This window comes from Cyphellophora attinorum, assembly GCF_001299255.1.
Source record: "Cyphellophora attinorum strain CBS 131958 chromosome Unknown Contig10, whole genome shotgun sequence".
Lineage (NCBI taxonomy): Eukaryota > Fungi > Ascomycota > Eurotiomycetes > Chaetothyriales > Cyphellophoraceae > Cyphellophora > Cyphellophora attinorum.
In genome coordinates this window covers 665,082-689,330 of record NW_017253238.1, presented here as the reverse complement: position 1 = coordinate 689,330, position 24,249 = coordinate 665,082, and the positions used below count along the sequence as shown (strand labels likewise).

Genomic DNA, 24,249 nt, shown 5'->3' with positions numbered 1-24,249 from the left:
GCCGACTCATATAACCTCGAGTCCAGCAGACCAACATCTTAAACGTTCTTCTCTTCCTCATGCTCCGCGACCGCCGTTCCCTCACTATCACCACGTTTGCTCCTCCTTCTCTCCCTCTCATCACTATGGAACTGCTCCACAAAACTCCCCTTCCTCGCACCCCCATACTTCATCCTCTCCTTACACAACTCCTTACTGACCTTGACTGTACTCTTACTATGATCCGCAAAGATGAAATCGATCTCCTCGAGCGTCAAATTCGCCGTCTCCGGGTAGCAGAAGTACACGAGCGGGACGAATGCGAAATTGAGGCACATGAAGATCAGGTAGGCTTTCCATTGAAGGCGGTTGATGATGACGGGGGTGATCATGACGACGAAAAAGTTCCATAGCCAATTGGAGGAGATCCCGACGGCGGTGCCTTTGGCGCGGGCGTGGAGGGGGAGGATCTCGGGAACGTAGCACCAGGGGACGCAATTGACGGAAGCGCCAAAAATTAGCATGTAGGTGAAGAACTGTGGGTGGTGTTAGAGGAGATAGCGAGTGCGAAGAGGGAGGGGCGCTGGATGTGCAGCGCTGCGAGTGCTTGGGCTGTGGTCCTGGGATGGATGGGTGAACTCACAAAGGCGATGGAAGCTGAGCTTGCGGCCTGCTTGTTCAATGATAGAAGGACTGAGATCATCCTGGGAAGAGTTAGTCTGGTATGTGGTTTGGGGCAGAAGCTCTGTTACATCATGCTGATACCGAGGCCAATGGACCCCCATATCATCGGCGGTCGACGGCCGGATCGATCAATGAAGAAGGTCGGGTACAGCGAGCCGAGGACAAACATGCACTGAACGCCGCCGCCGATGAGAAGTGCCGTGTTGTGTGAGAGGCCGACGTTCTCTTGGAGGGCGGTGGGGACGAAGTAGACGACAAGGTTGATCCCGCCCATCTGATTCATGAATTGCACTGGTGGTACCGTCAGCAATGCTCCAACAGCAACATATACCGCCATTACTCACTTCCGTATGCAAGCAAGACACGTCTACCAGTCTGGACCTTGTCCTTGGTGAGAATGTTACGCCACTTGTACTCGCCAAATTCTCGCTCAACCTCAAGAGCCTCCATGATCTCTTGCTGCTCGCGCGCAATCTTGGGAGTTTCGGGCGTGCCGTCATAGACGTCACAGAGGATCTTGATGGCCTCTTCGTGGCGACCCTTTTGATAGCAGTAACGCGGGCTCTCCGGGAGACCGAAGACCATACCAACGACGATGAAAGCGAAGATGATTTGGCAGGCGATCGGTAGACGCCAGGCGATACCAGGGGGCGCATTGACGTATGACATGCCATAGTCGAAGAAGTAGGATATGACGATGCCGATTCCGACAAAGAGTGGCTCTGAGCACACCAATCGGCCGCGACGATGGGCTTCCGCGAGTTCGCTGCATGTGTGTCAATACTTGTGTCGGACGTGAGGAATCTTCGAGGGTTAGGGGACTCACGCCTGATACATGGGCACTGTGGATGTCTCGATGCCAGTGCCAATTCCTGCAAGGATCAGTACTTGGCTCGCTGCACAAGAGTTTCCGTACCTGTGATGTACCGCGCAACAAGGATATGGGGAACAGAGAAAGCGGATGTCTGCAGAACAGCTCCCACGATGATCCAACACATTGCGAACCACATTGCCAATCTCCGACCAAGATAGTCGCCGATGAAGAAGTTCAGAATACATCCACTGAAACATCCTAGGTTGTATATGGAAACAATGATACCAGTGAGACTGTCGTCAGGGTTGCCGAAGGTCTCCCGGAAATGCTGATTACCTACAATGCCTGAAAAGACGCCTTGATCATAGCCGAAGAGGACGAAGGCGAGTTGGCAGGCGAATGTGATGGCCCATCGCAGGGGTCGACCACGACCGTAGATGTTGTACTGGAATTTCGCCATCGTGGAGGTGGAGGATGTGGAGGAAGTAGAATCTGGGGAAGAGATCCATGTATACATGATATAACCATCGTCACCGGATTTGTAGGATAGTAAGTCCGTGGCATCATTGTATAGAAGTCGTGAACGTGTTGACTGACACGATAACAAAGGCGTAACAAGACCTAATGTCAAATTAAGCACTAGCAAACTGGGGATCCGCCATCGTGCGGTATCTTGAACATCGTGAAAAGTGCGTCTGCTGCATCGCCAAAGGATCTACAGTGGCGTGGGTGGCTTGCGGCAGGGCACGTGGAGCATTGGAACATGGGGTTACCTGAGGTCACGGTACGAAGTACATAGTAGGGGCATAACGAACGCCTTCCCATCGGCCATGGGGTTGGTAGTTTTGGCGATTCATCTCCGCCATGCTGGTGCCATTTGCGGTTTCTGGATGGGCGGTGTCGCCCACGGACCGGTGTACAGGAGTGAATAGAGCGATGTTGAAATGCTGAACCTGGGCAGTCGTACAGATATTGCGGCTGATGACGATGGAAAGTCATTGCAACGGTTGGATCGAAGATCATGCTTCTGAGGAGAAGACGGTAGGTTGGGAACAGGGGGCAAATCTCCGCATTCAACGCCGCTTCCCCGGAGTAACGTTGGAGACGCCGGCTGACGCAACTGACATGCCATTAGGACTTATCTATCGCCGGGAGACTTGGTCGATCGCGCGGAACCGGTTGACTGCCATCCCGACTTTATCCCAATGAACACCGCACGGCGCCATCACAAACGCGCAAGGCACCAGCACACCCGGACTTTGACTTGACCTCCTCGTACATGATAGACAGAGATACACGGCTTCCCGTCAGAGTCTCGAATGCTCCACAACACATCCGCCCTGCTCTTCTGAGCCACAACGTCGAACCCTTCGGCCAGCCATGGCCTCTGCCAACAACGATGATCCCTTTCTCTCCGTACAGTCCGACGTGCAGACGACCCTCACGCAGACCCGCACCCTCTTCTCCTCGTATCTGCGCATCCGCACTCTCGCCTCCGCGCGTCCGAGCCAGAAATCAGAAGAACTGGTGCAAGCGCGCACTGATCTAGAGGAGAACCTCGCTACTTTATCCGCCGACTTGCAGGACTTGTTGGAGTCAATAGCGGCCGTTGAGGATGACCCATACCGCTTCGGGCTGGACACGGTGGAGGTGGGGAGGCGCAAAGGTTTCGTAAGGGAGACGGCGGGAGAGGTAGAGGGGATGAGGCGGGAGTTGGCTGATCAGAGCAGCGGCGGAAATAATATAGCGGCCGGCGCGCAAGGCTTACCGTCGCCTGGCGCGTTCGAGGTCGATGATGAGTACGACGAGCGGAGACGCGGCCGCCGGCGGAACCTCGACCCCTGACGATGACGAGGACGCGGACTATAACGCGGAATTCGAGCAGCAACAGCAACAAGTCATGATGGAAGAGCAGGATCAGCAATTGGACGGCGTGTTCCGGTCAGTAGGTGTCCTGCGCAATCAAGCAGAGGACATGGGCCGGGAATTGGAAGAGCAAGGGGCGATGTTGGAGGATGTTGACACGCTGGCGGATCGGGTGGGTGGGAAGTTGCAGGTTGGGGTGAAGAGGGTGGGGGAGGTGATCAGGAAGAACGAGGATGGTTTGAGTAGTTGTTGTATTGCGGTGTTGATCTTCGTCCTCATACTGCTACTGATATTGGTCATTGTGATATGAGGAGGAAGTGCTGGGCAATGGGAACTGCTGGGCAATGGGAACTGCTGGGCAATGGGAACTGCTTTTGGATTTGAATCCAGGATCTTTGAGATCACTCAACTTGGCAGACGGTCTATCTATCAGAGCTTCAGCATCGGCCGCTGACGCAGAAAACTTCTGGGCGCCGTTGGTGGCGGCGCAGGGGTATCGAGCAAGCCTGTACAGTCAGGCAAAGGAATTGAAAGGAAGCAACGAGCAGAACGAGGGTCCGTTCACGGCAGGAACGACCGAACTGCGCCATTATCCCGTGCGCACACGCTTCTTGGGTGGCTTCTCGTCCTCAGCGCCTTCCTCATCGTCGGCTTTCACGAGGGCAGGTGCCTCATCACCGTCCTCCTCCATCTCCTCGAAGCCTTCGAATCCTTCGCTGTCGTCATCTTCATCGTCGGCATTGGCTTGCACTGTGGCAGTCAGCAAATCGAGCATGGCGGAAACAAGAGAGGGAACATACTCCAAATGTCAATGGCCTCAGGCCAGAGGTCCTCGGCCAAGGCGATAGCCAGGTCCTCACCAGCCGGAAAGATCTCAACGTCAAGCAGACCATCGTCCCACTCATCGTCCTCCTCATCGTCCTCATCCACGGCATCACCATTGGCCTCCTTGGTCTCGCTCCGCTTCTCGACCGCACCTCTGAAACCGAACCAGTTTAAAAACGTCGGCTCTTCATCACCCGCGTCCTCGCTCTTCTCGATCGCCTCTCTCAACTTTCCGTACTGCCACAGACCCTCCCGCTCAACCAGTTCGACCTCCTCGCCGCCCTTCTTCAACTTCATCGTCTCTTCAGCAGCCTCTAACTCAACGGCCATATCCAACATTCCCTTCGTCAGATCACTTTTCTTATTCTTCCAAGGGATTTTCACCGCCTTGCTCACCAATGCGCCTGGTCCGCCACGCCTGTCTGTCGATGCCTTGTACTCGAACTCTTTCACCAAGGTGCATGCCCCGAAATTATCGTTGCTGGCGAAATCGAAGGTGAACCGGAGGCTGCGCGGCTCGCCTTCGGTCTCGGAGGAGATGGCATAGCGCTCGACCTTGAAGTCTTTGATGGCGGCGATGGCTGAGATGTCGGCGGACGAATACAGGCCTGAGATCTCCTCGGGCGCGTTCATGAATACTGTGGCCCAGAAGTCTGGAATGCGTTGAAGGATGGGCGCTCGGCGAGCGTAGAGGGGTGTGAGGGAGTGTTCCTTGCGCCTCACTATTCACAGGGCATGTGTCAGTCAAGTTGACAGCGAGCAAGCCTGGGCGCAACACCACAAGAGCAGGCATTGGCCGTGGGAGTAGAGGAGAAGAAATGGCTTACAAGCGTCAAGCTCAACATCAGCAAACTCGTTCTCGAGTGCGCCCAGCTCCTCGAAGGCAGCTTTGATTTGCCCGTCATCGGTCCCGGTGGTAGTCATCTTATCCGTTGGAGTGCTCCCGGTATGTCTGCTGGATTTAGAGTACTGGTATGCGTGAGAAAGAAAAGACCGCGAAGAGATCTCTTCTCAGGCCCAGCGAAAGTTGGAGATCGCAGAAATTCTGTAACAGCGGAGGCCCTGCAGGCAGTGAAACGACGAATGGGGTTTAGGCCACGGCAATGCCGAAACGGCGGGATAGCGGCGCTCCGTGGCTGTATGGGATAATGAGAGATTGCAACGAAATTTATGCGAGGACGAGGACAAACAACTTGATGTCTCCACCTTACGGTGCAGAAGACCGTGACAATTTTTCAAGCTGCTGCAACTTCGACTCCTGCCAGTCATCGACAGAGGTTAACGAGTCGCGTTGCAAAGAGTGGTGGTGCTAGTCATCCGGTCTCACCTGAGTTTAGGTCAAGCCGGTTGACAGGCCGACAGGCAATTGAAGGGAGCGCATTCTCACTCATTAGAGATGCCGTGAAGGACTTCCCATGGGAAAGATTAATTTCCATTCGCTCTTGCTGTCATTCGTCTGCTAAGAAGATAGAAGGTCTTCGCGGATGCCAAAGGACCATATCCTCCGGTCTTGTCAGCGTATGAAAGCGTATGTCAGCCCGTCCTGCGGGTATATTCAACTGCACTGTAGCAAGACGGCTGATATGCTGCTTGCGTTGTATCACGCCCGACCTGAAGTGTGTTCTCGAAGTGCACCATCTACTATGGCAAGTCTGATGTGTTCTTGTCACACGGCGCACACGAATCCATGTGCAACGGAGATATGTCTATGAGATGACTTTGATTGTAGCACATGCATGGGAGGCTTGAGACACGACTTATCGTCTAGCTATCGCTCACTGGAGGGCAATCCAATGTCTCTTTGCTGCCGCTAAGCGAAGCATGCCAGCTTCAGCTTCCCAATAGCACATCCATTTTGTGAGTCAGTAGACTCTTCTCCTTGAACGCCTTCGCTAAAAAATTCACTAGGGTATCACACTGTGCAGCAGGAAGTTCCATCGAAGGACTCCCCGTTGCATGGTTTGCATCGTCCTCACCAAAACCCTTACCATCTCCACCTACACCTTAGTAGCCACGGCCACCTCGACCACCACGCCCACCACGTCCTCGACCACGACCACCTCGACCACCACGCCCACCACCATTCGGGAAGAAGGACTCAACGATATCTGGGCCCTTCGGCTCAAGCATGCCGTCCGGCCAGCTGAGCCGCGGCTGAACCGTCGGATCCCGCTGGACACGAAGCCGGTACGCTCTCTCCTGACTGACACCCCACCGCGAGTAGCCCTTCTCCACACTCCCAACCACGCAGCCTCGTAGGAAAGAAGTGAAGAATTGCTGGCTCGGGAGTGTGACACCCATGTGCTGGATGAAGTCCCTGAAGTTGTCCACTGCTTGAAGCTCGCCAATCTTCTTCGCCAGACGCTCCGCTGTGCCTCTGGGAGGGCCACCGTGTGCTTGGAAGAGCTCGTCGCGCATTGTCACTAGAGACTTGCGTGCTGTGCCGGTGCCACGATTGATGGTCTGGCGGAAGAGGTTCTGGAACATCAAGAGGGTGTAGGAGGTGCGGCTGGCTTCGAAAGTCTTCTTGAGGCGGTAGTAGGAGATAGGGTCGGCCTCGAGGTACGCGAGTTCGACCATGCCCGAGCCTTTTTGCTGGTCGAGCATCCAGACGACGTTGCGGGTGATGGCTTCTTGGATGAGGTTCTTGAGGATCTTCTCGGTGATTGGGTGGTCGGTGAGGAGGAGCGCGATGAGCAGGTGGCCGAGGTTGGGGATCGTCGTCTTGTCAGATTGTGGCTTGGATTTAAGAAGGCCGCTGACGGTCATGTTGATCGCCCGGACGATTCCAGTGTTACTTGTGGCCAGACAGAGGAGCAGGTGGAAGAGGTGGTAGTAGCTTTCGATAGCTCGCTCGGATGCTCGGCCGAGTGCGCTCGCGTCGCTTACACCTTTGGTGTCGGAGCACAACTTGACCACGATGTCGTTCATGAACGAGATGACCACGTCGGAAGGCGCTGTCGATGAGAGTTGAGCGCTCTGGCCGAGCTGAGCGAGTGAAGTGAGGACTTCATCCTTGACTGAACTGTAGTGTCGCTGGTTGATCGGCAACGGGAGGAAGTTGCTGAAGGGCAGGCCCATGACCGATTCACGAATGCCATGATCATCGAAAGCCGTCTTGGACAGGAGGTCGAATTCGGACGAGAGCTCGCCTTGACGACCTCTACCGAAGTTGATGGCGACACCTGTGCCCAGCCGAGTCTCAGCAAAGGACTTCTTGAGCACGAAGCATCGCAGATCTCGCTTCCGAAGAATGCTGAACTGAGCAACCACACCAGACTTGCTGCCAATACGATCCCAAGACCTCATGAAGGTCATAAGAGTCTCATCGTCCATCCTATCACAGATGGCAACAAGAATCTCCGCCGGAAGCTTATCAATCGGGCCAGGCGCCAGACTCGCATGCTCTACAGCAGCCTCATTGGGAGCACCATCAACGAGACTGGGCGCCGAAGTGACGGGCTCTACGGCGCCCTCCTGAGACGTAGTTGCCTCCTTGTGATTCGACGATGCCGTGACCTTGCTGATTGGAGACTGACCGATTGGTGGAAATGCTTCATCGTAGTCAATGTCCATCAGATCGATAGAACGAGGAGAAGGTACGGCAGATTGTGTCTGAATCTCGCCAGCGAAAGGAGGAAATCCAAAGCGACTGCGCATACTGACAGCCCACGCTTTCCAAGCGGCAGGATCGCTTGTTTGATACAGGGAATGAGGTCGATCGTAGCCACAAACATTACATTGCACTGCTCCGCCGCGAGCTTGCCAGCTGCCATTTGGAAGACGGAACTCGTCAAGGTTGATTGCAGCGCCTGGTCGACCATGCTGTTGCTCCAGCTTATCGCTGCTGAAGAAGCTCAGAAGCTGCATGGCGATGGCTTTCATGGTGTAAGCAGGAGTCCAGTCTTCGTCGGTGTTCAGGATCGATGCACAGATATAGTCAGAGAACACATTGAAGTGTCTGACGGTACTATCGATGCTGATCGTGGGCGAGATCAGAGGGTAGGTGATTGGAAAGGTTACAGTCAGATGCAGTGGCTCGCGGTCGCCGGCGCCCAAGATGAGACATGCCTTACGAACATTGTTCTCGTGCGATACGAAGGCGATGTTTGGGTAGGGGTGCTTCTGAAGGTCTGCCAGGTCGTGTAGCAGACGGCTATGTAACGCCATATCGATGATTGCTGCCGCTCAGCGAAATTCCAGCGATATCCTAAGCTCAGCCTGATACCGAGACTGACTGTGTGCCCACCTTGAAAGAACGAAGTAGAGGGCTTGAAAAAGAAAGAAAGGCGACCGAGGTGGTGAAGAAAAAGTGGCCTGCTGCAGAGCAAACATCACTTGTTATATACCTGCAAGGCATCCAGGCAGCCGCCTGCGTCCAAGCGGTCCAGTCATTGAAGGACTCGGTGACAAGGCGTGTGACTCACTTGAGCTCCATAAGGATTCAGGAAGAATTCAGGTATCATATGCTGTGTGCTTTGCAGCTTCACGATAGTCTTTGAAGCTTAGCATGCAACCAGGTACTTCATCGAAGCTTTCACCAGGTTCCGCATCTCCAGGCGACAAACCTGTCGCGAGCAGGGACAAAGAAGTGGTCATGAAGTCACCGTTGAGATGCAAGCCATGATCAGTTTGACGACCAGTGCTGAAGTGGTCGTCAAACCGTAGTCCCCCTTGGGCCGCTTGTAGAGCTCCTTCCGGGGATGAAGTTGTGAGAGCATGGCAGCGACCACCCTGTGAAGCTCGGCGCGGAAAGCGCCCCTCTGATGAGTCATACAACATGCGCAGGTGTCAAAGCTAGGGCCGGCAATCTCAAGCAGAAGACAAGCAAGCCTCAAGTCCGTCGAGGCAGAGATCGTGCTGAACATAGGAATGAATGAGAGACGTACAGAAACACAGCTCGGCTCAGATGCCAAGCTGCCGGCAAGCCAGTGGGGTGGGGGACATAGGCAAAGGACTTGCCAGGCTCAGGACCACGCCACAGACGCCTGGGAGGCCACCAGAGATGATAGATCTCTCTGTGGAGATATGCGGGCACATGGAAATTGCATTCCAGCACGAACACTTAGAGTTGCGTAGGACCGCGCGTGCATGTAACTTCTTTGTATAAAATTTTCCTGCAACGCGGTCCCTGGACAGAAGATCCACGATAGGTTATTCCTGCTAGTTGACCCTTTGGTGAGGCTCATCTCGAGCCCACTGAGTAGACCAGCCAAGAAATGACACACCCTCAGCGCCCTCCCTGGCGCAGAGAGACACGGCGGAGTGAGGGCTGGCCTGCGACAAGGGGTTTGGGCGTGTCATGGTCTCAGCTATCACAGTTCATCAAGAAGGTACGACGTACCAGGAGCAAGGAGCAGGTAGCGAAAGGGAAAGAGTCAAGGTCATGGTATGAATCTGGAATCTTTCATTCATTCATTCCCAGCCAGCCGTCTGGCGAGAACTTCGTATGCAGGAAATCTATGCTATGCGCTGCCCCACACTTGTCGAGGTATCTTCCCATTTTGAAACTCCTGAACGCCTTTCGTCGTCGTAGTCGAAGAAGTCAATCTGGACCAATCTGCCTGTGATGTGGCTAGACGGTCACTGTGATGATTACAGACGATGGCTTAGTCCACCTCCTCGACACTCGGGCCGTCGTTGCCGCCAGGAGCGCCACCAGGGCCGCCAGCACCAGGGAAACCACCAGGACCACCGGGCATGCCACCAGGCATACCACCAGCGCCACCAGCACCAGCACCGTAGAACTTCATCATGATGGGGTTGGCGACGCCTTCGAGCTCCTTCTGGCGATCCTCATACTCCTCCTTGGTAGCAGTCTGGTTTTCGTCGAGCCAGCTGATGGTCTCGGAGATCTTGGCCTCGAGGGTAGACTTGTCGGAAGCATCGAGCTTCTCCTCGACCTTGGAGTCGGAAATGGTGTTCTTGAGCGAATAGGCGTATGACTCGAGACCGTTCTTGGCACCGATGCGACCAGCTTCAGCCTCATCCTCAGCCTTGTACTTCTCGGCCTCGGACAACATGCGCTCGATCTCCTCCTTGGACAGACGACCCTTGTCGTTGGTGATGACAATCTTGTTGGTCTTGCCAGTGCCCTTCTCGAGAGCAGACACGTTGATGATACCGTTGGCATCAACATCGAATGTGACCTCGATCTGGGGGACACCACGAGGAGCGGGCGGGATACCGGAGAGTTCGAACTTGCCGAGCAGGTTGTTGTCCTTGGTGCGAGCACGCTCACCTTCGTAGACCTGGATCAAGACACCAGGCTGGTTGTCAGAGAAGGTAGAGAAGGTCTCGGACTTCTTGGTGGGAATGGTGGTGTTGCGCTTGATGAGAGCAGTCATGACACCGCCAGCAGTCTCGATACCGATGGAGAGCGGTGCGACGTCGAGCAACAAGATCTCGTTGGTAGACTTGGAAGTAGTGTCACCGGACAAGATAGCAGCCTGGACAGCAGCACCGTAGGCGACGGCCTCGTCGGGGTTGATGGATCGGTTGGGCTCCTTGCCGTTGAAGAAGTCGGAAACCATCTTCTGAATGCGAGGAATACGGGTGGAACCGCCAACGAGGACGATCTCGTGGACGGAGGACTTGTCGATCTTGGCATCGCGCAGGACACGCTCAACCGGCTCCATGGTGGAGCGGAAGAGATCCTGGCACAGCTCTTCGAAGCGAGCACGGGTGATGGAGGTGTAGAAGTCGATACCCTCGAAGAGAGAGTCGATCTCGATCGAGGTCTGTGCGGATGATGAGAGGGTACGCTTGGCACGCTCGCAAGCAGTGCGAAGACGACGGAGGGCGCGAGCATTGCTGCTGAGATCCTTCTTGTGTTTCCCTGAAATACCGTTAGCAACCGTTGAGGCGGACTCTGAAGTGGAAAACTTACGCTTGAATTCGTTCACGAAGTGGTTGACCAGACGATTGTCGAAATCTTCACCACCCAAGTGAGTGTCACCAGCAGTGGACTTGACTTCAAAGATACCCTCCTCAATGGTCAAGAGGGAGACATCGAAAGTACCGCCACCGAGATCGAAGATGAGAACGTTGCGCTCACCCTCGGACTTCTTGTCGAGACCGTAGGCGATGGCAGCCGCAGTTGGCTCGTTGATAATTCGAAGAACGTTGAGACCAGCGATGAGGCCGGCGTCCTTGGTAGCCTGACGTTGAGAGTCATTGAAGTAGGCAGGGACTGTTACAACAGCGTTGTTGACCGTGCCACCGAGGTATGATTCAGCAGTCTCTCGCATCTTGGTCAAGATCATGGCTGAGATCTCTTCTGGGGTGAAGGTCTTGTCCTCGCCCTTGAATTCGACTTGAACGACTGGCTTGTCGGCCTTGTTGACGACCTTGAAGGGGAAGTGCTTCATATCAGCCTGTACCTCAGCATCGTTGAACTTGCGGCCAATCAACCGCTTCGCATCGAAGACAGTGTTGTGGGGGTTCATGGCGACCTGATTCTTCGCGGCATCGCCGATGAGACGCTCGGTGTCGGTGAAAGCGACGAACGAGGGAGTTGTGCGGTTACCTTGGTCATTGGCGATAATCTCAATGCGGTCATCTCGAAAGATGCCTACGCACGAGTAGGTCGTACCAAGATCGATACCGATAGCCGGAGCCATTGTGAAGTGTGTGGTGGTGGAAAGAAGACGCTGTGGGTATGCGTTGCGGTTTAGTGTTGCGTATGAAGAGAAGAAGACTCAATCGAATGAGTTCAGGGTAGTTTTATCGTGTGGTATGAAGAGGAAGTTCGACAGAAAAAATCTTAGAGGGCTGGTGTTTAAGAATGCCTGCACTGCAGAGGATTGTCACTTGCACTTTCTGGAAGCTTCCACCACAGCAGTTACTAGAAGCGACCAGGGTTTTCACGTTTGCACCACAACAATCAGGCAACTTCGTGCATGCACTAGCCTGCTGCTTCACTCAAGCACTCCCATCTTCTACAGATTTGCTACACTGCAATAGACCGACATCAGGTGTTGTGTCAAACTCATTGTGATCGTGATGTTTGCTCGTGCCAGTCTTCTAACTTAATGGAAATTTTTCGAAAACCACTGAAATTGCCAAGTCTGAGGTCATAGCGGGGCACACCAAAGACTTTTGCGGGCCGAAAGTCCTCCACGTTGCCTGGGAAAAGCTCAGACCACTGTATCAGCATCTGCGGTCCCGGCGAGATTGACGTGGCTGGGGCCTTTGGCACATACGATTGTCCCAGCGAAGCCCAACACGCGTGACAGCCATCATTTTCGTGACACCGTGGATAATGCGACTTTCTATGTAGAGCCTGGTATGACTATGCAACGTCTTCTAGACGACGAGGTCTGCGTCAGCAGCCCAGTGTTCGTGGCTGATGGCAACATAGGGCATTTGATTGTAGGAATTTTTCCAACCCTTCTATATGTAGCTGGTGGTGTTCGTTCCATAGCCTCAGCCCTGAGAAGGCACAGCTCGCAGCCTCATCGCGGTGGGCAGGCTCTCAGATGGTTCGCCGTTGGCAGAAGCGGTCTGGAATACCGAACTGGATGACCTTGCGTGTGTGATTTCGTACGGGCTTGAAGTAGCCTGCCTGCGCTGCTGTTGATTCGACATCCACTGTTGCAGTCTCTGTTGTGCCCAGGGTATCAGGTTGTAGTATCCCCCCGCAGCCATGACACCTAGCCACAATACCAGCTCCGAGCCATAAATGACCATGCCAAGGATATCCAGATGTGGCTCGAAGAATATCGACATCAACGAGGTTAGGTCGCCAAGCGCATCAATGGCGACGAAGGTGAAAGAGATTCCGCGTACGGTACGTTCCTGGAAGATATCCCAGTAGTGTCTCAACACGCCCAGCGACAGCAGCACCGCAGCCAACACAGCCATCAAGGTTATTGGCCAGGTCACGTTGTCAGACCTAGCTTCCCTGAGACCGAGAACAAGCCCACTTTCCACGCCACCCATGAGCGCTCCGATGGGGATAGCACGCAGACAGCATTTCGTTGGCGTCCACTTGCTGCCATAATACTTACACTGAGTCCATGTCAAGAGACTGAGGAAAGTCAAGATCTGCGGCTGTATCTGCAAAGCAATGTTGAAGTCGGAGACAATGTTATAGACGCCGAGTGGACACCCTGCGCATGCCCACAACAACATCATAGTTGGCTGAAGACCGGTAGTGTCATGTCTGCGGTAGTTGATGATGATCTGAGGGATCAACTGATTCCCAATGTTGATCAGAGCCAGCAGCTTCTCGGTCGCAAGTCATTGCACCTACCTGTACAGACCAGCAAATTGCTCCTGCCGTTCCAAGCACATTGGCAGCAACAGCATCGCCTGCCATCTGGACTATTCAATCTCTTCTGCTCATGTATCTCAAATGATCTGATGCAATGTTTTCCTCAGGATCGGTACCTTTTTCGCCACAAGGCGGTCAAATGCCACTATCTCCGATTTGGCTTAGTGCTGTCGCGAGCGACTCCACCAGCCCGCATTTCGCGACCTCCAGCAACCATGACCCAACTTTCTACCTCTTCTTCCTACCACTGTTTGCATCCTTTATACGACTTCCTACCTTGCGAAACCCACATACCAGGGCATCTACTCCATCGCGATACCTCTTCTTCACTCCGAAACTCTCTCACACTTCTTTTACTACACTCACAGACACACCGCAAACATGTCGGCCAACGGTTCAGCAGTCCCCCAGGACACCGCCGGGGTTGAGGACGTCAAGGGCAAGGGCAAGTCTGTCGCGCAATCTGCACAGCCTGAGATTGAAGAGGACGAGGAGGAAGAGGAGAGCGGCAACGAGGAGGTAAGCTATTCCTTATGAACGTTGGCAAACATATCAGCTAATGACTGTGGCAGGCTCCCGAAGGTAAGCTACACCTCAACTAGAGCCCTAGGACGATCTCCCTGATCTCTCCGGGTCATGGATGAGCCTACAGCGACTGCGCTCCGCCTGAGCTATGCCTGCAGATCATCTCATCTCCAAAGCGAAGTTCTTCTCAAGCAGCTCAACCGCTAACATAACCTGTTCAGAAGAGGAAGACGATGAAGACATGGAAGAAATCGACACTGGCAACATCATCGGTAGCCGCACCCGGAATAAGGATATCAACTGGGCTGAAGCCGAGGAAAAGCTGCGCGCCGACGGTCAGGATGCTGAAGACGATGAAGATGACGATGACGAGGATTTCGAGGAGCCCGATGAAGATGAGGAGATGCAGGGCTAAGAATTCTTATGAGCTGAGCAAGACGCAGCGCAAGCGGCTCGACATTTGGCCCGTCTGTGGGCTGTCAAAGCCATGGTCATACTCCCTGGCTTATGCAATCTTCACGGAAACCCAGCTCACGAGTGGTCGAAACCTCCTCAATTGGACCCGTTCATCGCCGCCTAGGACAATAGTTTGGGTTACGATGCTTAGACGACCACCACTCACTGTAGGCTGATCTGCCGGAGCAGCACACACCCCACCTGATGACTGCTGCGCAGAAAGCAGGCATGGCCCAAGCAAGTTGGGTAGCCCGAGCGTGGTGTAGTTGTAGCACGAGGGTCATTGAGCTCGGGAGCGTGTCACGCAGTTCAAGATGCCCTCAAAAAAGCAAGACCGAAAATGAAAATTATTTCCAGAACGACGATCCTCAGAATATCTCGATTCGCTGCTTAGCTGCATAGATGCAGCCAAAGCTTTCTAAGCTATATATGGTACGCGCCGCCGCCACGATTCTGCTGAGATCTTTTCATGCTACCAAATCATTCGGGGGCTTGTTTGCTCCGCCCGTCGCAAGCAGGTTGCAGTCCCAAAGGTCGAATTGCTCCCGACACTTTTTGTAATGCGCCAAATCTTTCGCGCGCTCCGGCGACCCCTTGTAGATACGATTTTCAATCTCCATCAGCCTTTCCCACTGTCGAGCTTCTTCTCTGGCCGCTTCGTATCCCTGGGGGTTCATCTCTTTCATGACACGAGCGATCTGCTTCGAGACCCGCTGGAACTCTTCCGGACCTCCCTCCTTTGAAGCAAGAGCTAACCGCCCTTCAATGTCTGCTCTATTCTGCTCGTAACCTTCTGAGTCTATATCTTTCAGAAGCATCAGAACGAAGGCCATCTCGCCATGGTCGATCTCAAACGCAGGCTCTTTTGCCTTCCCCTTCCCCTTGCCATTGTTGTTACTGAGCTTTCCCTTCCTGTTATCGTTGCTGAGTTTTCCAGTCTTCCGCATAGCTTCGACCCGACAAGCCATGCATTTCCATGCCTTGACCGGCTTGGCTTTCGGAGGCGGATCGAGTTTGACGCAGGCCCAGTGGTATCTCACCAAAGCGGTACCGCACTTTCTTGCCGTACACACCACTGACGTATCTGCAGCTTGGTCAATCTGCTGCGAGCAGATACCGCAGGTCCCCCGAGGCAGACTATTGAGGCAGGCGCGCCACTGCTGGAGTGTCTCTGCCGTGTCCGTCGTTGTTGCGAGAAGGTCGGTCTTGGCCGCACTCTCGGGGGCATGCATCGGTAGGTCAGACGATGTCTTGCCAGATCCAGCCTCGGCCTTTTGGAGCGAGGAATCATCCCTGTGGGAATCCCAGATCATACGACGTACCTGCCGCTCAACTTGCTCGTCGATGAGTCGGTCATGCAGCAGATTCGCCGTGAAGGTGCCAAAAGCCTGCTTGAGCTCTAGTCCGCCAGCTCGCAGCCACTCTCGCTCTTGCTTCACGAAGCGGAAGAGTGACTCAGACAGAAAGGCAATATGATCGAGCTTCTCTTTGAAGCGGTGGCTGTCCCATCGCCTGAAGAGTTCGCGCTTCGCGTCTGGACGATTGACCTGCTCGGCATCCATGTCGAGGTCTTCAAGGTGCCGTTGGAGATACCATACGTCGTCGCGCTCGTCGTCAGTTTCGGACATTTCTCCTTCGGAGGGCGCGATGCGGCGGTGTGTGATCGAGTCGTACATCGTGGTATTATTGTCGGTGTGACGGATGAGCTGAATGGGCTTGAACTTCTGCCTAGCGGGCTGGCGGAAGTCGGGAACTTGGTCTGGTTGGAGGTATCCTCTGTTCTGCTTGCGTAGCGCTATCAGTGGGTCTGGAACCAGCAACGAGTCATTTATGGACGCGCTCGCCGACGAGTCAAACCGGACGATGTTCCCGAGACGCGACCTTTGTGGCCTTTGAGGAGGACGGCCATCCTTCTGTCCAGTCCAGCTACTGTCGCCGTTGAGGTAGGCCGAGAGATCGAACGGCGTTGATTTGGCCTCATACTTGATTTCTGTCTCGTCGCCGAGTCGTCTGCGGCTGTCTGACACCCGGAACAATGCACTGATGAGGTCGCCGGAGGTAGCATCGTACTTCTCGTCGCTGACGATGAAGTTGAATCTGTAGTGGGTATTGACAAAATGGAATCGAAGCTCCAGAATGTTTTGCCCCTCAAATGTCGGACATGCAGGGCATCCAAGACCCGTAAGCTCAGTCATCTGCATAGCGTCGTGTGCTTCCCAAGATGCAGCCTCGGACGGTGGCTCCCAGAAATATGAGATTTTTGGAGTTGTTTGCTTGATCGGTACAGCTTTCTCGACCTGCACACGCTTTGGAGGGCTTTCCTTGAATGACACTGCGCGAGCTCGCTTCTCCCGACCAAAGGAACGACCTTCGTCATCAAAAGTCCAGGAGAGTTGGTTGTTGAGCAGCCCGGGAGAGGATGGGAAAGCAGTGCTAGATTTACTCCAGCATCCAGAAACCTCAAGGCCATATTTGGTCCTGAGCATACGCCCAGACTCATCAATGTAGAAGATGCTCATTGGCGTGTTTGCGTCGGGCAGGTCAGGCAAACTGTTGTATTTAGCGACCAACGAGCCAGCTAGCAGACCGTGTGCTGCTCTGTTCAGTCTGTTGACATCGCCGTCGCTTTTGCCTAACAAAGGGATTGGTGGCCAAAGCTTGATGTCTCTGGTCGGCCAGATCTTGATCTCCATGAAATACTTGTCGGACATCCTCAACTCTGACTCGCCGATATCGTTACGAATTGGAATCTTGAGGTCGCCCGCTCGTAAGGTAAAAGGCTTGTCCGGCTGAATGTCCACAACATGGCCCTTGCTTTCGTATTGAGCCCAGAAGACCGTGCACGCAATATGCTTTTCCGCCAAGGCTGCCGCAGACTCTTCTATGCCGTCTCTATTGTCCCATATGGTCAACGTACAGTGGCATTTTGTACTCTGTACCTCTGGATCCGTCCTGCTTCTCTTTGCAGGGCGATCGTTCTCATTTGGTCTGTTGTCCTTGAAATTTATCTTTTTCCGTATACTGATAGGAGCGAAAGTAAGCTCAGCCTCATCGTCATCGAACTCCCGTGTGAGATGTCTCAGGCTCCTTCTTGTGCTTGGTTGATACTCTGATTTCATGATCTTGACCATGATCGTATCTCTAGAAACTGCTTCAAGCATAGGCTTGCCACACAGGTCCGAAGCAGGTCTAGGCGGAGTCTCCTCTACCACAGGACCGTCTAGTGAGCGAGTTTCGACTTCTGGACGTTGTTGTGCTGTCTCCCTTGGCGTCGTGTTCACGAATCCTACAGGTGTTGGAGTCCTATCGCGAGCTTTTCGATGGAGATCAATAAATACCCGTAGGTTTCGTTGCAAAAAGCTCCTCTGCAGGTAGACGTCGCGTTCTCGACTCCACGCAAAGTGTGCAGAGAGCTCTGCGGGTATCTGGGGGTTGATTTTGGTAAGAATAGGCAAGGAAAACTCGGCCATCATGGCGAGATGCTGAACGACCACGAACTTTCAATTGGAGTCGGCATATTCATCATTGACGAAATCCAGATCATGTGGCAGGACAATGTTTAAAGTGAATATCGTGATGGCTCCGTCACGTGCCTTTGAAATAGAGATCCGAGACAGTGTTCGTAGAATGGCGTGGTAATGTCAGAGAATGTGGATTTGCCCAGGCCGATTGTGTGTCTCAAAGCGACCGGTTGACGCGTATATACCGAATGAAACGCTCAATAAGTATGCCCATCTGATAAATAGTCAAGGTAGAATGTAAAAGCCAGGAGAGGCTGACCTCTAGACGCTCCTATTGGCCAGACTCAGCGGAATGGGTGGTCTTGGGGATCCACTTTGACCTGAGGTGTTGCTTCCTTCGCGTCACCTCCTGTCTAGCAACCTACACACATGCCTGCCATGTCACAATATCTAGATGCGGTCAGAATCTGCGCTTCTAGAGCAACTTCCACGCAAGACCTGCGCAAAGCTGATTTACTGTGTTTATAGACCCTTTGTCGCGTCGTTACCAGACGCGACTAGCTTATCCTCTGCCAAAAGCCTCCACTGCCTAGACATCGCATCATCTACGCATGTGTAGGTAAAGGACACATTTCATTGCGATCAAGGTCTCTCGCTGAGCAACGTCTGATCCTAGCGTTACTGCTGTTTACATGAGTGGTTTCAATCGCCGATACAACGTCTTCGAAGTGGTTGGGAACCGCTGCCTGGTCTTGCTCGGCCTAAGGCTCACACATCTCGTCGCTTTGCGGACATTGGTACGTTCTCGATGGCCTTGACTCCTACCGAAGCTACATTGAGTGGCCGTGAGACTGGAAACGTCTTCGAAACCTGGAAAAATATGATGAGGCAGACGCGCCTGATGCAGTCTATCTATAACTTCCTCTTCGGATTTCCCTAATGACCTTCAGTTACAACTTGCTGCTTGACGCCAACGGTATGTACTCCCAGTCAAACTCGTCGTCTAGCCCTTCCATCTTCCACAACTTCCGCAGATCGCGTTCACGGTCTCGATAACCTTCATACTTGCTGACCAAATTCTCCTTCTTGGCAGCCTTTAGTTGATCACGCCCGACCTGATGTCGATGAGCAGCATCGGGCCCATCTGCCAGTCGCACAAACCTAGCGTATGTCCACATCTCTGGCAGTGGCGTGTGCTGAGTAAGCCCTTGACCGCCATACATCTGCATACAATCATCAATCACCGCCGCCAGCTTTTCCGGGACCATTATCTTTGACTGGGCGATGACATATCTTCCTGCCTTGTTCCCCCTGATATCCATTGTATCAGCAGCATTCATGACTACCAGCTTCATCGAGTCGATCTCCAGCCTCATTTGGGCAATTCTTTCTATGTTGCTGTCGAAAGAGCCGATCAACCTGCCTCTTGGCTTCTTGCGCTCATCCATACACCGCAACAAAGCAAACTCATAGGCTCGCTCTGCCTGGCCAACGAGACGCATGCAGTGGTGAATTCTACCGGGGCCTAGGCGACCTTGAGCAATATCAAAAGCCCGACCTTCGCCCCAAATCACATTTTCTGCTGGAACGCGAGCGTTTTCGTAGATATACTCTCCATGTCCATCGGGAGCACTGGAAGCGGTCAGCACTTGCTTGTAATATCTCGGGAGCGGCATGTGAACTTACTGATCGTAACCCATGATACTCAGATTGCGAACCTGCCTGTGGCCAGGCGTGTCTCGCGGCACAATAATCATCGTGTGTCGACGCCAGGGGTTAGGATTTCCGGGATCGCTACATGCCATGAGGATGTGGAATTTGACTTCGTCGTTCCACAGCACGTTGCCATACAGCTTTCTGCCATTGATGACATACTCATTTGTCGACTTGTCCAGCGTGAGGCGGCATGAGATGTTCGTAGCATCACTGCTAGCGACGTCTGGCTCGGTCATGGAGTAAGCCGAGAAGGCCTCTCCGTCCATCAGTGGTTTCAGCCACTTCTGTTTCTGCTCCTCACTGCAGTATTTGGCAAGTAGCTCCATGTTACCGGTGTCCGGAGCATGGCAGTTCATGGTTTGCGCTGCCCAGTACACTCGTCCCATCAGCTCCGCACAGCAGCTGTATTCCAGATTCGTCAATCCCGGGGATTCCTTGAAGTGGTTGGGAAGGAATATGTTGAATAGGCCCTGGGCTTTGGCCTTCTTCCGAAGTTCATAGATCAGAGGAGGCGTGACCCATCGCGACTTTCCCTGAGCCAACTGAGCCTTCAGGATCGGCTCTGCCGGTATACATTCGTTTTCCACCCATTTGTGAACTCTGCGAATCAAGTCAACAGCTTGTGGGCGGAGTTTTTGAACCACCCAAGGTGGATAGTTCTTAAACGGCACCTCCTCAAGCAGAGCTGCGACGTCGTTGTTGCTGGCCATGTTCTTGCTTATGTCGGCAACCCGCTGATGAAGGTCGGGCAAAGTTCTGATTGCCGGAAACGGTTGTCAAGTACAGACTGGGAAGTCAAGTGGTAGTTGTTTCTCCCTAGCGCCTCGGGCTAAGTTAGCCATGGACAGCCGAGGCACTCCCAGACCCTGGGCTTTCGACACGCCCCTGGGCCCGCAGCTCTTCGGTTCGCCTGACTGCCCCGTATTGGCCTTCAGCCAATGACCAATGCAAGTGGAGTGGATACCATCTTATACCACGCATCACGACGTACCATTGAGGACAAACTCAGCTCAAACGACGGACGTTCGAAGCACGCTGGGGATTCGTTTTCTGATCCTACGATAGTAATTATCGTGATCGTGTCTCCCGGCTTACACTACAGTAGGTGTACAATTATCGAGACAGCTCTTCCAGACATTGGGCCATCACGAGGCCTAACATTCTTCAACCCGTCTACTGCCAATTGAACGATTCTCGATATGCTGACCGAAACCGAAGAGAGAATCTACGCGGGTCCCTGGAAAGAAGTGAGTTCCTCGTCACCCATCTCATCGATAGCCATGAACGCAAAGGAGGCGATGAAGTCGCCCATAATCGATGGACAATACTAACTCACCTTCGCCATAGTTCTGCAAAGAGATCAACCAAGTTCCCCTCCTGCACGGTCCCGCACACTCCAACCTCATCGGCGACTGGGATGCTCTCGTCGGTGTCCTCGCCTCCAAACTCACCTTCCCAGCACCAGACACTTCGGTCACAACACAGGACATCCACCCGAACAGCAACTACTGGATCCGCGTGTACACCCCTCCAAATGCTCCCAAAGATGCTCTTGTGACCATGTACATTCATGGAGGCGGCTGGGCTATGGGCTCTGTTGACGCGGAGGATGCCATTCCGCGGATCATAGCTAAAGCCTGCAGCTCAATCGTCGTGAGTGTCGAGTATCGACTTGCGCCTGCACATGTCTGGCCAGCCGCGCATGAGGACTGCTACGAGGCGACAAAGTACTGCATCGAGCATGCCGGGGAGTGGGGAGCCGACCCGAAACGGGGCATCGTGATCAGCGGAGCGAGTGCAGGTGGAAACCTGGCGATCTCGACAGCTCTGAGGTTAGCAGATGAGGGCCTGGGAAGCAGAGTAGCTGGCGTTGTCGCCATGGTGCCTGTCACTGTTCATCCTGATGCGGTGCCTGAGGACTTGAAGGCAAACTATACAAGCTACGACGAGCATGCGAATCATACAGTCAACACGAAGGACGCGATGGAGGCTTTCTTTAGTGAGTCGAGGTGAAGTCTTGCTGATAGTCACGGCTGACCATGATTTCAGACATCTACAACGGACCAAAGGACAACAAATACCTCTCGCCGCTGCTTCACCCTGGTCTCAAGTCCCTTCGCAGGGTCTACATAACAGAATCAGGCACGGACACTTTGCGCGACGATGCTCGACTAATGAAAGGAGCGCTGGAGAGCTCTGGTGTGCAGGTCAGGTATGACGCTTACCCAGGCTATCCACACTATAGCTGGACGTTTCCGAGTCAGCATCTTGCTGGCCACGCGCAAGACTTCTTTGGCAAACTCGCTTCGGGTATCATCTGGGCTTCGGAGAGTGACAGCGCGAAGTCATAAGGGTGGTGAGGCTCAGCAGACGGTGCGAGCACGAGCATGAAGAGACACCTGCTTGGAAACATAGCGCCTTTCTTGAAGAGCCCTGAAATCTGTCCAACAGTCATGCTATAGCACGCGTGCTACCCCACCAAAAGTTTCTGCACTATCGCACACAAGTTCTCTGTCTGACCACGGAACCCCTGAAAATGCTCAAAAACCATCACCTCGCACCACCTCAGCCCATTAGTCAACAACCCAGTCGTCGTCGTTGCTTCTGATGTATCTCGCGAGACCCATGGTGTCCTATAGCACGTGTCAGAAAGAACATGTATCGGTGAGAACTAGGGCCGGGAGACTGGTGTCTCGCCCGGTTTTCACATACCCCTGTAAGATGTGCCTTCATGTCGCCATTCCCTAGGAATGCAAATCTGTTTCCATACCTGTACTTGATGTCATAGTCTTCGAATCTTGGCTCTTGCATGGTCTTGAGGAAATGTATCGTCTATACCTCGATTAGCTGTGATTCACACAGGAATATTCTCGCTGGACTTACCGGACCAGGCCATAGGTAGATACGATTCTTCACTTTGCCATCCTTGAACCAACTTCGACACTCTTCCTGCCAAACGGTGTTCCTGTGGAATTCGTCGAAGTGGGCGTAGATGTCATCGAGGGCTTCTTGCTTGACTGCAATGCTCTTGATGGTCTCATGTTGCATCTTCCTCATGCATTTGACGGAATATTCAATAGTTGTCTCTATGCTCGGCCTGCAATACATGTCAGTATGTGATACGTGGGACAGAGGAACATAGCTTACAATAGCGTGCCATTTGACCACGTCGCTCCAGGTCCCACTATTGTGAAATAATTCGGGAATCGTGGTGCAGATACACCGAAGTAGAGATTCACACTGTCTCCCCAATCTTCTTGAACGGACTTGCCGTGATTGCCGATGACCTTGAACGCCGGCTTGAAAGCCACGTTGAAGCCCGTAGCGCAGACGAGGATGTCCGCTTTGTGCTCAACACCATCCTCAGTGACAATTCCTTCGGGTGTCACCTTCTTGATGCCACCAAAGATGGTCTGCACGTTGGGCTTGACGAGAGCTTCGAGGTAGCCATCACCAGGGGAGATTCTCCGGCAGCCAGGCGCCCACTTCGGAATAATGAATTGCTTCAGCTCCTCGTGTCCGGGACCCATCCGCCTGTGCATCTCCTCAGTGATGACCTTCCGGAAGAGATGTGATAGATCGCTGCCCTGTCGATACATGCCGAAGAGACCATTGATTTCTGCCTCTATCCGTTTCCGGAAGTCCAGATGATATGCTGGATCGTCCCGGAACCGCTGCTTATCTGCCTCGGAGAACTTGTACTGGCGGTGGCCTGGATCGCTCTCGGCACTCTGTCCTAGATCGGTCGAAAGGGCGCCTGCGCCGAATGGCGGAGAGATCCAAGTCGGGCTTCGCATGTAGACTTGCACTTGCTCACATGTCTGTTGTAGTTGAGGTACAATCTGAACGCTGGTCGATCCCGTGCCAATGACCGCCGCTGTCTTGCCCTTGAAGTCCACATCATGGTTCCATGACGCTGAGTGCATCAATGGACCTTTGAAGTCATGTAGTCCTTCAATTTCTGGCCACTTCCAGTTATTGAGAATGCCAGTCCCGTTGACAACACAGTGCGCCCAGTCCTTCCAAGTCTCCTTGGTTTTCTGGTCTTCGAGCGTGATGTCCCAGTATCCCTTGTCGTCGTTCCATCTGCATTCGATCACCTTGGTGTTGAGTTTCATGTACTTCCGGGAGCCATATCGGTCTGCAAAGTTCTCGAAATAGCGCTGAATCTCGTCCCCATACGCGAAATAGTACGACCAATCTGGATTTGGGTCGAATGTGAATGTATAGAGATGCGATGGAATGTCGCAGGCCACACCTGGATAGGTGTTCTCATACCAAGTGCCGCCAAAGTGAGGGTTCTTGTCGAACAATGTGAGCTCCCAAGAGTCTGGCACAAGCATGCGTTCCATCTTGTACGCAAGGCAAAGTCCCGACGCTCCAGCGCCCACACACGCTACACGCATCTTCGATGGCTTCGAATGATACTGCTGTAGCACTCTGTAAGAGCCTGTCGGCTGTTCCTCTGGATATTCGTATGAGATGTCTGGGTGAGTTGTCGCCATGTTGGGCTGGCCTCCCCGGGGTATTGGCTCTCCTGCATCACCCATCGTTGCTGGTCTCGAATAGGCAGAATCTATACTCTAGCGAGAGACAGGAAGAGTGCCGCTGAGGTACAGTGAACACTGCCACAGTCGAGAATGAAT

At 53.5% G+C, this 24,249-nt stretch overlaps 11 protein-coding genes across 11 annotated transcripts; 3 read left to right on the top strand and 8 right to left on the bottom strand.

Moving 5' to 3' along the window:
• Positions 1 to 38: 38 nt before the first annotated feature.
• AB675_8101 (Sugar transporter STL1) lies at positions 39 to 1,937 on the bottom strand (the record flags this gene model as incomplete). Its single annotated transcript, XM_018148522.1, has 6 exons — positions 39 to 515; positions 623 to 683; positions 732 to 954; positions 1,008 to 1,429; positions 1,490 to 1,535; positions 1,580 to 1,937. 6 exons carry the CDS (start codon positions 1,935 to 1,937, stop codon positions 39 to 41), a joined length of 1,587 nt encoding a protein of 528 aa, XP_018001035.1.
• Positions 1,938 to 2,857: 920 nt separating this feature from the next.
• On the top strand, positions 2,858 to 3,653 carry AB675_8100 (Syntaxin-6; the record flags this gene model as incomplete). Its single annotated transcript, XM_018148521.1, has 2 exons — positions 2,858 to 3,265; positions 3,333 to 3,653. The coding sequence occupies 2 exons, from the start codon at positions 2,858 to 2,860 to the stop codon at positions 3,651 to 3,653; spliced, it is 729 nt and encodes a 242-aa protein (XP_018001183.1).
• Positions 3,654 to 3,932: 279 nt separating this feature from the next.
• Positions 3,933 to 5,092, bottom strand: AB675_8099 (putative nucleosome assembly protein C36B7.08c; the record flags this gene model as incomplete). The annotated part of the gene is made up of 3 exons (XM_018148518.1): positions 3,933 to 4,093; positions 4,144 to 4,890; positions 4,996 to 5,092. 3 exons carry the CDS (start codon positions 5,090 to 5,092, stop codon positions 3,933 to 3,935), a joined length of 1,005 nt encoding a protein of 334 aa, XP_018001111.1.
• A 1,080-nt stretch (positions 5,093 to 6,172) lies between these two features.
• Positions 6,173 to 8,338, bottom strand: AB675_8098 (uncharacterized protein; the record flags this gene model as incomplete). Its single annotated transcript, XM_018148517.1, has 1 exon — positions 6,173 to 8,338. The coding sequence occupies one exon, from the start codon at positions 8,336 to 8,338 to the stop codon at positions 6,173 to 6,175; it is 2,166 nt and encodes a 721-aa protein (XP_018001208.1).
• Positions 8,339 to 9,777: 1,439 nt separating this feature from the next.
• AB675_8097 (Heat shock 70 kDa protein 2) lies at positions 9,778 to 11,538 on the bottom strand (the record flags this gene model as incomplete). Its single annotated transcript, XM_018148516.1, has 2 exons — positions 9,778 to 11,006; positions 11,058 to 11,538. 2 exons carry the CDS (start codon positions 11,536 to 11,538, stop codon positions 9,778 to 9,780), a joined length of 1,710 nt encoding a protein of 569 aa, XP_018001205.1.
• Positions 11,539 to 12,595: 1,057 nt separating this feature from the next.
• Positions 12,596 to 13,490, bottom strand: AB675_8096 (uncharacterized protein; the record flags this gene model as incomplete). Its single annotated transcript, XM_018148515.1, has 2 exons — positions 12,596 to 13,366; positions 13,425 to 13,490. 2 exons carry the CDS (start codon positions 13,488 to 13,490, stop codon positions 12,596 to 12,598), a joined length of 837 nt encoding a protein of 278 aa, XP_018000963.1.
• A 336-nt stretch (positions 13,491 to 13,826) lies between these two features.
• AB675_8095 (uncharacterized protein) lies at positions 13,827 to 14,385 on the top strand (the record flags this gene model as incomplete). The annotated part of the gene is made up of 3 exons (XM_018148514.1): positions 13,827 to 13,964; positions 14,018 to 14,027; positions 14,192 to 14,385. 3 exons carry the CDS (start codon positions 13,827 to 13,829, stop codon positions 14,383 to 14,385), a joined length of 342 nt encoding a protein of 113 aa, XP_018001301.1.
• Positions 14,386 to 14,893: 508 nt separating this feature from the next.
• On the bottom strand, positions 14,894 to 17,896 carry AB675_8094 (uncharacterized protein; the record flags this gene model as incomplete). The annotated part of the gene is made up of 1 exon (XM_018148513.1): positions 14,894 to 17,896. The coding sequence occupies one exon, from the start codon at positions 17,894 to 17,896 to the stop codon at positions 14,894 to 14,896; it is 3,003 nt and encodes a 1,000-aa protein (XP_018001066.1).
• Positions 17,897 to 18,837: 941 nt separating this feature from the next.
• On the bottom strand, positions 18,838 to 20,313 carry AB675_8093 (Acyl-CoA dehydrogenase family member 10; the record flags this gene model as incomplete). Its single annotated transcript, XM_018148512.1, has 2 exons — positions 18,838 to 19,519; positions 19,574 to 20,313. 2 exons carry the CDS (start codon positions 20,311 to 20,313, stop codon positions 18,838 to 18,840), a joined length of 1,422 nt encoding a protein of 473 aa, XP_018001009.1.
• A 489-nt stretch (positions 20,314 to 20,802) lies between these two features.
• On the top strand, positions 20,803 to 21,954 carry AB675_8092 (Versiconal hemiacetal acetate esterase; the record flags this gene model as incomplete). The annotated part of the gene is made up of 3 exons (XM_018148511.1): positions 20,803 to 20,850; positions 20,951 to 21,602; positions 21,653 to 21,954. 3 exons carry the CDS (start codon positions 20,803 to 20,805, stop codon positions 21,952 to 21,954), a joined length of 1,002 nt encoding a protein of 333 aa, XP_018001160.1.
• Positions 21,955 to 22,176: 222 nt separating this feature from the next.
• On the bottom strand, positions 22,177 to 24,108 carry AB675_8091 (putative sterigmatocystin biosynthesis monooxygenase stcW; the record flags this gene model as incomplete). Its single annotated transcript, XM_018148510.1, has 4 exons — positions 22,177 to 22,236; positions 22,316 to 22,435; positions 22,487 to 22,700; positions 22,751 to 24,108. The coding sequence occupies 4 exons, from the start codon at positions 24,106 to 24,108 to the stop codon at positions 22,177 to 22,179; spliced, it is 1,752 nt and encodes a 583-aa protein (XP_018001108.1).
• Positions 24,109 to 24,249: the final 141 nt, after the last annotated feature.